The sequence below is a fragment of the Alternaria ethzedia genome, assembly GCF_023757985.1.
Source record: "Alternaria ethzedia strain BMP 0044 chromosome Unknown scaffold_8, whole genome shotgun sequence".
NCBI classification, from domain to species: Eukaryota; Fungi; Ascomycota; class Dothideomycetes; order Pleosporales; family Pleosporaceae; genus Alternaria; species Alternaria ethzedia.
Genome location: NW_026056201.1, coordinates 843,586 through 856,956, shown reverse-complemented (window position 1 = coordinate 856,956; position 13,371 = coordinate 843,586). Strand labels below are relative to the sequence as shown.

At 53.0% G+C, this 13,371-nt stretch overlaps 4 protein-coding genes across 4 annotated transcripts; 1 reads left to right on the top strand and 3 right to left on the bottom strand.

The window, feature by feature from the left end:
• Window positions 1-1,087: 1,087 nt before the first annotated feature.
• Window positions 1,088-2,100, top strand: J4E87_004490 (uncharacterized protein; the record flags this gene model as incomplete). Its single annotated transcript, XM_049376111.1, has 2 exons — window positions 1,088-1,213; window positions 1,267-2,100. 2 exons carry the CDS (start codon window positions 1,088-1,090, stop codon window positions 2,098-2,100), a joined length of 960 nt encoding a protein of 319 aa, XP_049234320.1.
• Window positions 2,101-4,371: 2,271 nt separating this feature from the next.
• J4E87_004489 (uncharacterized protein) lies at window positions 4,372-6,535 on the bottom strand (the record flags this gene model as incomplete). Its single annotated transcript, XM_049376110.1, has 2 exons — window positions 4,372-6,191; window positions 6,247-6,535. 2 exons carry the CDS (start codon window positions 6,533-6,535, stop codon window positions 4,372-4,374), a joined length of 2,109 nt encoding a protein of 702 aa, XP_049234319.1.
• A 665-nt stretch (window positions 6,536-7,200) lies between these two features.
• J4E87_004488 (uncharacterized protein) lies at window positions 7,201-10,244 on the bottom strand (the record flags this gene model as incomplete). The annotated part of the gene is made up of 2 exons (XM_049376109.1): window positions 7,201-8,211; window positions 8,442-10,244. The coding sequence occupies 2 exons, from the start codon at window positions 10,242-10,244 to the stop codon at window positions 7,201-7,203; spliced, it is 2,814 nt and encodes a 937-aa protein (XP_049234318.1).
• A 560-nt stretch (window positions 10,245-10,804) lies between these two features.
• Window positions 10,805-12,845, bottom strand: J4E87_004487 (uncharacterized protein; the record flags this gene model as incomplete). Its single annotated transcript, XM_049376108.1, has 7 exons — window positions 10,805-11,348; window positions 11,399-11,712; window positions 11,762-12,008; window positions 12,056-12,316; window positions 12,371-12,481; window positions 12,535-12,739; window positions 12,797-12,845. The coding sequence occupies 7 exons, from the start codon at window positions 12,843-12,845 to the stop codon at window positions 10,805-10,807; spliced, it is 1,731 nt and encodes a 576-aa protein (XP_049234317.1).
• Between the last annotated feature and the right edge of the window lie 526 nt (window positions 12,846-13,371).

The window sequence follows — 13,371 nt, the reverse complement described above, 5'->3', positions numbered from 1 at the left end:
CCACAGCCTTACCACTTACGACCTATAGCAGCACACATGGCCTGCCAAGCGCTTCGGCCTTACGAGTTGCCTGACGTGTTGATGCTGTAGGCGGAACACGACCCATCCGAACGTACTCGTTTCGCCTGTCTCACAGCGTCGTCATCTGCACTCTTGTGTGTTGCGAATCATCTCCACTCACCGTCTGCTCGGCCCTATTCACATGAGCAGATTCGTAGCAAAGTGTCTGAGGCATCGTCGTTGAGGAATGCTTCAAAGCTCGTTGCCAATGTTGTTTGTCTCTGCAATGGGCGACCGCCGGCGCACAGTCCCCCCCGCAGCCTGTCACAGCACGTTCTGCGTTAGCGCCCGCCGTCGCTTCGGCACTGGTCGCTGCTTGTTTCCAGCTTTCCAAACATTGTCAAACCTCGCGCTCCGTCAAAACTGCACCAAGTCCGACGCGCGCGGTTTTGAAACTGCCCCCGTGGGTCCCGATGAGGCTGAGGACCTTATGCATCCCGCTCTAGATCTTCAGAGCCCCAGGCAGCGATTTCGTATGCGTCTTCATGTCCGTTCCACTTCCGGCTTAACATGTCTCGTGTCAAGGTTCTTCTAAACATTTTGGCTGCGAACACCGTCTTTGCCCCATGATGCCGATCAGGAATCGAGTTGCAGAAGCGACGGTTTGAAAACGTTGCCAATCTCAGAAACTGCCACTGCTAATCGACCTGGTCTGTGACCACTGACCGACCCGTTTCTTGACCTCTGTCCAAACTCTATAACTGCCCGAGTGCCCCAAGTTTCGAGGCTTCAACCGCATCTGTTCAATCGGCATCTGTCTTTTGTTTTTTAGCAGCCTTGTAATACTCTCTTTTACTTCCCACTGGTTTGGGCTGCACTACATTCACTTAATCAACTTTACCAACATTGCTGAGCAATTACTTTTTTACCGACACACCGTGTAATACTTTCTTTTCAGAGCCAGCCTCGATCACGACGAACAGACATCCCTAGTGGACACGAATCAACGACTTCTTCTACGCCAAGTACTCCAACCAGCAACATCAACATCAACATACTATCAGCTCAGCAACACAACGATTACAACATGCTTCACCACCAGCCCCAGATTCTCTCCCCTCTTCCTGAGATGAACTCTCAGTCTCCTGACCCTTCCAGCCTCCGCGCTAGGAAGATGTCAGCCGGTGGTAACAGGTCTTGGTCCGAAGAAGAGGTATGTCCACCAGTTGCACTCATCAGCATCCACCATGTACTTACAATATCTAGGAGAACTACCTTCTTCAGACCCGCATGCAAAAGATGCCTTACAAGCACATTGCTGCTCACCTCAAGAAGACCGAGCTTGCATGCCGCCTGCACTACCACCAGCTCTCGCACGGTAGCCACCGCCGCAAGCGCAACAACTCGGTCTCTTCCAACGCCTCTTGCAGCTCTTCCGGTACTGCTCCGGTCTACTCCATGACCATGGATCAGGATGCCTACTCTCAATCTTCCCGCCATAGCTCTCCCATGAGCTACACTGGCAGTCCCCATGTCCGCGCCAATTCCATCACCACCTCTCCCGGCCGCTCCCAGCACAAGATCCTCCTTCCCAAGCCCCGCACCCTTACTCCCCGTGGATCTCCGGAGCCTTACAACGGTCTCCGTATCAACACCGAAGTGGCCCACCAGCCCAAGATTGTTGACACTGATCGTCTCCGCTCCATCTACGAGGCCCGCCGCCAACAGTTCTGGGCTACCGTCGCTGCCGACTACGGTGCGGATGTTTCCCCCGCCCAGCTCGAGGAGATCTGGCGCAACGGTTCCAACGCTGTTCGCCCTCCTACTCCGGACGCCTCGCCCGATGGTAGCATCATGCACAACCCCATGTTCAAGCCCTCTCCCTTCCCGAGCTACATCTCGCCTGCCCACAGCGAGCCAGCCAAGCACTACAGCCCGATGAACCCCATGAACATTAGCGCCGTTTCAGCCCCAGAGCGCATGCCTTACGTTCTGCCCATGCCTGTTCCTTCCTCTGGCCGCCCAAGGGCTGGTACGTGGAGCTCCGCGCCCAGGGACAACATGCCCATCGCCAGCCTCCTCAACGACGATAGGAAATAAATGTCCATTATCCTTACATTCCCGTACTTGTTAGATCACTTCCTGGGTCGTGGCATTATGCATGGGAATGCGGTTATGGCATTGGCAAATGACTCTTTTCTCCTCTTCTCTACTTTCGTTAATTCGCTATTCAATCAACCCTTTTCTTCATATTACTGTCTTAACGTCCTCGGTGGTATATGTCAAGAGCGGTATGGTTTGCATGGCATATGAGACAATTGTTGTTTCGGATCTTTTACTCAGGCGTTCAGCATTTGGAATTTTGGTCTTGGCGCATAGCATCAAGTGGTATCTGGGCGCTTCACTTTTTGAAGAGTTTTGCAGCATTGTTCTACGCGGTAGATGGTAGCGGTAGTCAATACAGAAGAATATCCACATTACTAGTCCAGATCTTCAAGACACTTGGTCGTTGTGTGAAAGTTCAACGAGCATACCCTTGACGACCACATGTTCCTGACATTTCGCTTACGCCTGATGTTTGCCTAATACAGGCGGTTAAGCGAGCATGTCAAACACGACTTCCTCTCCTTTACCTTTTGTGAACTTCCTCTTGTCCGTAGTATTACTGATATCATATCAAACGCATGTTAAGACACTTGAGTCTTGGACATGAAGATATTCGCAAAACCTGCAGTTTGACCACGGCATCAACGACAACGTAACCTTTTTCCACCTTCACACTCGACCTAGTGCACAATCAACCTCTTACTCACATTTACCCGCTCATGAGCTGATTCCTCGTCCAGATAACTAATCTGACAGCGGCAGCCTTGCTTCCAAGGCCCGCCCATGACACCCACCGGTGCCGAAAACCCCAAGGCACAGAACACCACATCACGGAACTTACCAAGCGAACGCGAACGCGCCATCTGAACTATCTGTCCTTTTTCTACTAGCATACCGTTGCAATCGTCGGATGATTTCCTTCTTTGCCGCTGCCGTTGTCGCTGCCGTACTGGTACCGGTGGGTGCGGTGAAGCCTGACTCGTCGCGTGTTTGGTAAGGTGAAACGTTTGGGACCGCACTAGTTGCTCTTTGCGCGGCACAACGGTTTGGTAACGGCGGGCGTGGGTGGCAGATGCACCTGTCAAGATCGTGTGTGCGTGTAGGTGGCGATTTCGCTTTGACGATGTTCGCTCACGATGTGCTCGGAGTGCGAAACGGCAGAGTGGGAAGTTGACGTGGTGTTGGTGGGTTTCGCACACGTAAGCAGGGGTGCATGCAATACACGCGTGTGTCGTCTTTGGCGATGTGCATATAGACAGCCTCGTCATAGACCGGAGTAGGACCATTGAGAATTCCAAATCACAACTGTCTTACTAAGAGACGCGACGGGTTTGCGAGAGCAGAGAGAAAAATCGGCATCCCGTGTTCCTATTCTTGTGTGCTGGTCTGACGCTCGACCCCATGTCAGCCCTGCGCATCTCCCGCCCATCCCGCGAACGTCATTTGACTCGCATCCCACCGATCCTAACGCACAACGCCACAGCCCGTCCATCCGTCCAACTAGACGGCATCCCAGCCATCTACAAGTTACCAGTGCTCTGTTGCTAATTTCCCGATATTCATGCCTTGGTGCCTTACCCTTCCTCCATGATCCCTTTCCTGTGGCCCCCCCTGTAAACACGCCATCTCATCGACCAGAGATCCTCCCTTATCCCCACCACACCCCCCTGGCTTGGAACCAAACGAGTCAATTTCCATGTCCCCGGTCAGCGCATATGCCGAAGTCCTAATGCAGATCTACGCTCCGGCAAGTGTCAGGGATGTGCGTTGGATTCCGGTCCAGTGGAGTCGGTCAGGGTCGCATTGGCGGTATTCATGCGAACTGGGTTTGAGACCTGGTGGGGATCTGTGAGCGCCTTAGTTTCGAGGCGCATAACTGTGGCGTGTGAGCGATGGATGCGCGCGATGGATTCGCATGCCTTGTAGGGCTGATAGAATCTGTGTATGCATGGCTGAGGGGGAAGATGACGTCGCAGGCTGAAGCCGTGGGTTCGGTCATATCCGCGACATGCATGAGTGAGGGGTTCTGGAAGTGTGACCGAAGGTTTGGTGGTGCATAAGGCGATAGGAAAGCCTGCGTCGGTGTAGTCGCCTAATGCGTGTGTAACGCGTGACTCCCAAAGGATTGTGTCGGACCGTAGAGTCGTTGGGTCAGCTGACTCTCGTGACTGTATCAACGTAATCGTTGTGGCTATCTGGGGTGATGTTTGGCCGACAGTACTCCCGAGGGGACCATGGCTGCACTGTGCTTGCGGCCCTTCTTCATCAGGGGTTGGACTCTGCGACTGTCTCTCCCGCCCCTTCCTGACCAGCCTCGTTGTCCGGTTGCGACCCTCTCCTGTCTTCGGGATCTTGGTCGCCCTTTCCACCATTCTTTTGTTGCTCGCCACTTGATTCAATGTCATCTCTCAGCTCTGCCTCTTCTTGTGGGTTCTCTGTGCCCCTCGAGCTGTACTCTTGATCCATGCGATGCATCAACTCTTCGCCGGGTAGAAGAATGCTTCTGTCGATCGCCAAAGGTAGTCCACGATGTCTACCACGTAGCATAGCAGCCATTAAGACGACTTTGCTCAAGCTGGCAAAGTCGCCGCATAGACTGGTGTTCTTTCCCGGTACACCGAGGCTCAAGCCGACAGTGCCATATGCCGATGTGACTTCGAATAATATCGAGAAGACGCTGAATCCCGGCGATGCGTTGAGAATGTGACCTCGCTCAATGATACATATGAGAAAGAACACAAAGAACTGGAACCAGATGTCGTAAGCAAGCTGCTTCTGCAAGTGTGATGCTACGCCAGCAGCACTACTGTCATTCTCTTCCAATCCGATCGATTTCTCCTCGTACGTGTTCGTCTTCCGCAATACCAACGTCATGGGGTAGATGGAGATGTACATGATGACTAAATAAGCCACCAAGCATGCGGGCGCGAGCGAACTCATGTTAATGATGTATGCGCCGCTAGTGCGTAGTCCGCTGGCCATGAAGAGTCCATCTACTACTCTAGCGCCAGTGGATAGAGCTTCGACATCTGGCATGCCGATATTCAATATCTCGAAGCAAAGCCAGGCAGTGATATCGATGCCCAGCTGGACGAGAAACAGGTATACTGTCTCGCGCTTGGGGAAAAGGTATATGAAACAACGTCGCGGATGCTGTAGTAGGAATTGCATCGTGTTCCTGATACGAGACTCCTTTGGTAGTATCTTCTTCAGCATCCATATCGTGATGCGGAGTAGAATCGGGAACTGCGTCTGACCAGCGAACGCGAGACATGCAGCCACAAGCAGAACATATGCATTGCCGCTGAAAGGGACGAAGTTAGCGTTCAGCACGTTGAGTCCACCGTTGGAGAACTCTGTCACCGTCGCAAAGTATGCCCACCATCCTGGGTTGATGGCACCGGGCTGCTCTTGATACAATGTGCTTTTGGTATCATCGCGATATGCGTACGGTATCAGGAAAGTGATACCAAGCAGATACCAGAAGATCTGATAACCCACCAGGATAAGCAACAGAGCTTGGAGTGCACGATACTCCACACCTCCGAGCTCCATGCGATCCTGCTCACTGAGCTCGCGGAATCGACCCTTGGAATCGAGATGCGGCTTGAAAGAGACGTAGTCGTGTTTCTCGGGTTTCAACTCTGTCGAAAAGCGGTCCAGCATGCGGCTGAAGAAGTTGCGTGCGGACTTCATTTCCCAGGGTGTTGGTATGAAGCCAAATCCGGTCTCGTAGTGATATGTGCGTCTTCTCGACTTGGGATACATCTTTGCTTGCGGCGGCTCCTCGTTTTCTTCTTGTGCTTTCTTTCCTGTCTGGCCTTGTTTTGTATTCGGTCGCTGGCGCAGGCTTCCGGTACTGCTGCTGCTTTCGTTTTGATCTGAATGGCTGTTCTCGATATCTTGCACGAGTCTTTGCATCGTGTGCGAATGTTTGACGACATCTGCCATCTTTTTCCGGAACAGTGCTCTTCTGATGAGTACCACAGCTGTCGATACAAATGGTATGTTGCCAATCATTAGCAGCACGGCGAAGGTCGCTTGCTGGAAGCCGGACATATCTCCGAGATCTACCGAATTGAGCCCTGCATCGATTAGTATTCGGCTCACACAATTCCAGAGGACGGGGAAGACACTTACCTGTAGTTGTCATAGCACTGGTGCACAAAAACAGCGCGTCGGTGTAAGTCACATGCGCATCTCCATACTCTTTGGGCCCATCAGCAAGACCCTGCCCATAAACAATAACCGAGGAGATCGCGATAACGACAACGAAATACAGCATATGCGCGCGATAAAAATTCAACTTCAACACCTCCTCTTTCAAATACTTCAAAAAGTCATCTTTGGCCTGACGCGGGTTGCGCAGCTCCTCAAGCGGGTCGTGCATCGCGTCGTTGTCGTCGAGCGGCAACCACGACGAGCTCATTCCGGCTGCAAGTCGCAATGTATATACTTTGCGGTATTTGTCCAAGACGCGTACCAAGAGAAAGCGCAGATCAACGTGGCAGATCTGGATAGCGCAACCTTGTCAGAAGTAGGCTGTGTTTAGCTGCGCTGCCCAGGCATTTTCGCGAGGGATGATGTCACTGACCCTCAAGCACGAACCTTATCGCGCGTGGGGAACGACGCATCATCGTGGACGCGACAACATTGATCTTCAGGTCCGCGGCGTTCTCAATTGGCTTGCTGTATTGAACGGTGAGGAGTTGGCAGATTGTAAGTTGTTTCCGTGCCGGTCCGGAGATGTGGTGATAAGAGCCTGGATTTGTCGAGCGATGAGGTTCGTCCCTGGCATATTACTGGGATCATCCATATCGAACTACATCTGATGGCTTATATGTGCGTTGTCACCGCCCCCTACGTTGCATTCTGTATTTCTTGTTATGATCTCGAAATGCTGGATGAGAACATGCAATCGTACGTTGGAGCGTAGTATGTGGAAGGAAACGTTATGATGCTGCTTTAGAATTGACCGAGACAAATGTACCCACTACATCTGTGAAAGAACTGTTTACCCAAATGCGTAAACTAGCTGAGCATCACATTGCGCAAAACACCATACTGGAGCTCTACCACCACGCCAATACCCTCCTACTCTGAGCACATAACAACTTTACCCTCCTCAAACACCACCCCCTTCTCCCTCATCTCCTTCTCTTCCTCCTTACCAATCACCGTCCCCTCTCCATCAACCCTCTCAAACACCACCCCCACGCGACTCAACTTAAGATGACTCCACATCCTCGCCGACTCACTCCAACCCCCCAACGCCCCAAAACACGCACTAATCCCCACAATCCGCTCTCCACCCACCGCCTTCCTCACGAACCAATCGCGCATATCCGGCTCTCCAAAGTAGCCAACCCGACCACTCTGCGTAACAAGCTTGAGAGCGCGGTACTGCTGCTCGACGTGGACTTCAGTGATGTCTTCCTGGTTCAGCGGGAAAGTGACGGTGTTTTGTTGTTGGTAAGGGTGTGGACCGCCGCCTGTCTTTTGCAGATCTTCCCATGCGGCTTTGAGGGATTCTTGGAGAGGCTCAGTCATGTCGTGCGCCCATTTGGGGGATTGACATAGGACGGGTCCGCGGGAGCCGACGCTGCGGCCGCGATTACCCCACATGTCATGAGGGCCGGGGTTGATGCCGACGATATCGATACCCGTATGGAGTTGGTAGGACGATGACGATGTGCTGGTTGCAGGGAGAGAGCTGGGCAGTGCTGTCGTTGTGGGGCTTGCGCTGGTCGACTGCGTGGGATCTTCGGTCGAATCGTGAGGCATGGAGAGACTCGTTGCAATGGGCTGAAAGCATTCAATACCTGTGTTTTTCTTGCTCCACATGAACACATCGTTGGGCATCATATCCTCGGGGAGTTCGTATGGTATGGGGTGAATGGGAGTGGGGAAGGACTCGAAATGGATCGTAGGATGCGCCCAGACTGAAGCCTGTTGAGGATACCTTTGACCAATACGGTCGTAGGGTAGCGATGATCCAAGCTTTCCCCATGCCATCTGCTGAACGGAAGGGTATCGCGGCTGAGCGAGTGGTGCTGAGTCCGGTCTGCATGCTTGAAGAAGACCGAGACGTGAGATAGCTCCATTCTTGCAATGAGGTCAGTAGATGCCTGTAGAGTAGCGCAGACGGCTGCAGCATTTGGCAACTCACCGAAGCAATTTGACCCGTCATTCCTACTAAATGCATGCCATCCAACACTTGGAACGGCCTCCGCACACCAGCGTAACTCTGGTGCAAGCCTTTTTTTCTCCCACTATTCAGTGTCACCTACTTCTAATTAGTATAGTTTTCTTCGGAGATGGTGAGCCCAGCGTACAGAGATACCGCTGATCATAGCAGTTTTGGATGGCCAAGGATCCTCAGGCTTCCCATGAGGCCCGGTCTGATTCACAATATCTTCGATACAGCAGACGATCTCCTTGATCCACTCCCCACGATCAAGATGAAGCGGAAGTCCAGTAAATCCATCAGAGCTGCCAAAAAGTCTTTTTTGGTCACCCAGGGTGACGGAGATGCCCACTAAGTAGTCGTGGCTGTTGTTAATCTGGCGCCAGTAGGTGTCCAAAACGCAAGCACGATGAGTAATCTCATTCCAAGAGTGAATAAACTGTGCCGAAAAGGTCTCGGTCTGAGCTGGCAGGGGATACATGGTCATGGGCATGTGCAAGCATGCGGAGCTGTCTAGAATCGCCTTTGCTTCGTCCGAGTCTGCCGGCTCAGCGGGCTCGACCGGCCCAGTTGCTTTCTTGTAGAGCGAGGCTACTGGCTGGCAGCAGCCCCAGATCCGGCGTCGATTTGCTATGTGCATGAGGGGTCCCTGGATGCCGAACCTGGGACGAGTCGATGAATCCACCCAGAGAAAAAGACCTTTGTAGTCGAGCGCATCGGTGGTCGCAGTCTCCACGAAGTAACGCAACTCGTAGAACCATGGCAATACACGCATGCGTACCATATGTTTCCAGAATGCGGCTTCGCGAGTGACGCTGCTGACGTGATGCGAAGCTTGCATGAGCGAAAGCATGTCTTTGGAGTCAACATATCCAAGGATTTCGAGAAGCAGGTCGTACGGGAGGACTGCAATTGGATCCGTTCGCACCTTGTGCGCTAGATTTGCCAACTGCGGACTCCCACCGAAAATGTTGGCGGGTAGGATGTCTTGTATACTTTCTTGGAGAGCAGGTCGGGGGGAAGGATCGCACACTTCATACTCCGATCCCGCTCCATTATGCCAAAATTGCTCGTTGCCCGAAAAGACCTGATAGTCCACATCCAAAACTGGTCTTTCGTTTGCAAGAAGAGCGCTAAACGTTCTCAACATCACATGCTTATTAATATCTCTGCTCTCAAGTCCTATGCTCTTTGCGAGAATGTCGAAGCATGCCTCGTGGAATGGAAAAGCTTGTTGTTCGTCCCCACTCGCGTAGCTCGTGATGTTCAAAGAACCTTCGCCCGGATCATTGGGATCTCTTCCAGGCCCTTCGATATCTAGAGAGCCATAGTCGTAGTAGCGGCCTCTACCGGATATGTAGGCTTTCCGCTCGGGATTGAGTGCCAGTGCGCGGACCCGATTAATCCATCTGACGTCGTCGAGTCCGATGAGTCTAGGATCAAAACTGTTGTCCTCAGTGTTCTCGGTACTGGCATAATTGTCAAGACCCCACTCATCGCTAATGTCCAACTCGGGATCTTGCGACCAACTTCCATCATCGACTTCTTCCACAGGCTCAGGCTCTGGAGTACGGGGTCGAAGAGCGACGTCAAGAATCTCGGATGATCTCGTAAGTAAGTCGGAGTCGTTGCTATCGATGGATTCTGTGTCTTCAGAAGAAGGATCCGAGGAATATTCGTAATCCGAATCTGCATCGTCTTCGTCCTGTTCTTGCTGTTCTTTGCGTTGCTTCTCGACGGCTTCGGGGTCGATCGCATCTTCCATTTCTTCGTCCTCATCGTCGCTGTACACAAATCCGCGTCCCACCTTCTTCCCAGTACGTCTTCCCATCCTTATATCCATCGCGCGATCTCGCTTGCGCAAAGACTTGCCATTTCTCGATCCAATCCTGATGGCGCCAATGTTCATGCAGATGGAGCATAAGATACAGTAACAATCGAAGGAGCCCATGATGAATGATGAAAGATGAATAAAACACAAGCTGGTATCAGAACAGAAGGTTGGAACTCGAGCTCTTATGAAAAGAAGCTTGTGGAGTATCTAGGGCGGTACGGCGGGATTATGGGGTCTTCGGATTAGGCGTGCACCCTTGGTGCAACGCCACCAACCCCACTTTGTCCCAAAACGTGGCTGCAGCCTTGCCATCCCCGGACATGATCTAGGCATCCCAAGGCAACACCGCCCAAACAGCATCATTCACAAACTAGTTCATTGCGCAAACCAACATGGGTTAGTACTTTCCAGAAATGCATTCGATGCCACCATCCATCCAACCACAACCCGTTACCAGGCTAGAGACACAGGATAAAATGAAGGCCGCATTGGGGTAATTCTATGATGGGATGCAGGTTGAAAAGCATCCGCCGCCGCAGCGTTTCTTGGATTCTTTCAATTCGAGAACTCTATAGATAGGATCGTGAGCCTTGACCCATGACAACAAAAAGAAAGAAGATACCAGATTATGGTAGTAGGTATCGATAGCGGAGCCAACGAGAGCTCGGAAAAAGAACTCACGATTGTGCATCATGGAACTCATCGTCCTCCTGAGTCTCACTATCGGTCCTCCGCAGGAGATCGTCCTTTCGTGGCTCTGGTTCGGGGTTGGAATTAAGGAGTTTGCTGGGAGGCAGTTCCTTGGCGAAGGCCTCACGGTTCTCGGGTGAGATCGCACTAGGTTGCGAATAGGGCTTTTCGAGAGGTGGCATAGGTGGGTTGCTAGGATTGCTGGGGATGCTGCTGTTTTTGAAGGGCGGGGCATGAGTCGATGTTCCGTCGAAGTTGCTGGGGAGACCTACGCTCTGCTGTTCGTGTTGTGTCACTGGTCGCGACTGCACGCTTGTAGGCTCGGACGGTACTGGCTGCAACGTTTCCGTAGACTGTGCTGACTGTCCAACGGGTACTTGTTCCGCTGGTTGTACAGCTCCTTGTGCCTGTGGTAGATGCGCTTCACTCGCTCGCGATGGGATGTTGAATTGTTTGTCTGGCTTCTGACCCGGGAGGATCGCGTAGATCTGCAGGATCTGCTTGACGACCTCGTCAGGCGTCTTGCCATCACTACATCCTGTTAGCACGAAACGCATACGGAGAGTTTGCAGGGTACTGACATCTTAGCATTGATGATCCAGTCGAGGTCTTCTTCGCCCTCTTCGCTGCCGCCACTGCCGCCCTTTACGCGTCTGAAGAGCTGTGGGTGCCAGTCCACGCCTTCGCTGTTTCTTTTCGCAGCTTCCTGTCTTTGCATGTCTTCAATCTTAGCCTTGGCATCGGTTGCGACGTCCTGATCTCTCCGCTTCACAGCCTCGGTCACATCGTGCCAGAGCTTTTGCGATTCTCGGTCGTTTTGTTCCTCGAGAGGCCGAGCCGACGGTGGGGTATGTTTGGTATGTGCTGCATCGAACAGGAGCTCCTTTTTGCCAGTCTACAAATGGTCAGTACATGTTCTGACCCTGCAAGAGTGAGAACCTTACTGTCAGATCCTTGATGTACATCTCCTCGTTCCACTGGCCCGAGAGCTCGTAGAGGTTCTTGCCGCTGGAGTCTTTGATGTAGCCACCGATAGCGTTGTAGGATCCACTGAAGTAACCCTTGGTCTTGAATTCGAGATCGGCAGTGAGACCGGTCTCGGGGCAGCGAATGTATGCGTGGTCGCCAAGCTCGTACTTCATCGTCCCGAAGAGGATACCGCGCGCGTACATGTTGGGTTGAGTGACGAAACTACCTGTCGTGAGCCTCAAGCTGTGGTGTTCATGCGCTAGACTTACAATCGCTCGCCGGTATTTAGTAGCCGCAGAACTGCGATGCCCTCCATCATACTCGCCGCGGAGTTGCCGAGGAACTTGCTGCGAGGCTTGAGGGTGCCGTCTATGCGGATGTTGTGCTCGGGGGCCATGAAGAAGTAGCTCGACTTGGGCGGGTGGTGCGACGTCTGTTCGGAGATGTAGTAGCCCTTGGTGCCGTCCGGGTAGTCCCAGTAGCCTGTGAAGATTTCACCCAGGATGGGGTTGAGCGGCTTCTTGACTCCCCTAAGTCACATCAGTTGTTGCTTGTGGGCGCAAGAAGAAGGCGGAGATGCATACGGGGGCTTGATGTGCCAACCACTCAGGTAGAACTTTGTCACTGCTACGAATCGCTGTACGGGGTCTTCCACCTTGGTTATAGGGAGAAGTGTCTCCGGATGTGCCATGAAGCTGCCTGATAGTCAGCCTATGCACCCGTCGCCAAGCCTAGATGCGCTACACACTTTGTTATGCGTTCCAGCATCGACCGCGGTTCGAGGATGAAGGTAGGAAGCGTGACGCGGCTCAAGTCGGCGCCGGGTCGCAGTTGGGATATGATGTGGGAGAGCATGCTGCCCTGCTCGGAATCCATGACGGTCTCGTCCTCCTTGGTCGTCTCGTCGCCGCCCTCGTGTCGTCGTGTCTCGTCTATGGAAGACCCGCGGCTACCTAAACATTCAAACTTGCATCAGCTTCGGTACGGCCGGAATTCGGGAGATGACGCACTGGTGAGCGACGACCGCCGGTGTTTGGAGACTATAGGGAGGTGCGGCATGGTGAATACAGGCCGCAGAGGGAGAGAAAGGGAAAAGTGGTGGAGGTGAGGCGGGCAGAAGCAGGCAGCGAAGTACCGGCAGAGGATGTCTTGGTGCTTCGGGTGCCGGCGAGGGTGAGCTTAGTCGCAGCAATGACGATGGGGGCTTCACAAAAACTAGCGACCCCGCGCGTTGGACCTGTTTAGCAGCAAACTGTAAACATCAACAACGCTCGACCGTGGAAGGGCGTGCAGTGAGGGGTCCAGGGCGCCAGGCGACACAGCATGCAGTCTTTTGAGCATCCAGCTGACTGGCCCTAATATAGCGATCGCCAGGCTGTGTTCTGCAGGCCTGCTGCCCCATGCCCCGCAGTCGGCACATGCCAAAGCGCCGCCATACGAAGTACGCGACACGCGCATGCGGCACGGCTCGGAGCACGACTATTCTTCCGAATACCCAGGACCTGCGATTCCAGGAACAGTGCCACCAGATACAGTGGGGGCCGGCCCGGATGTCGCGCGATGATAATCTTGAATGCTACGCGTC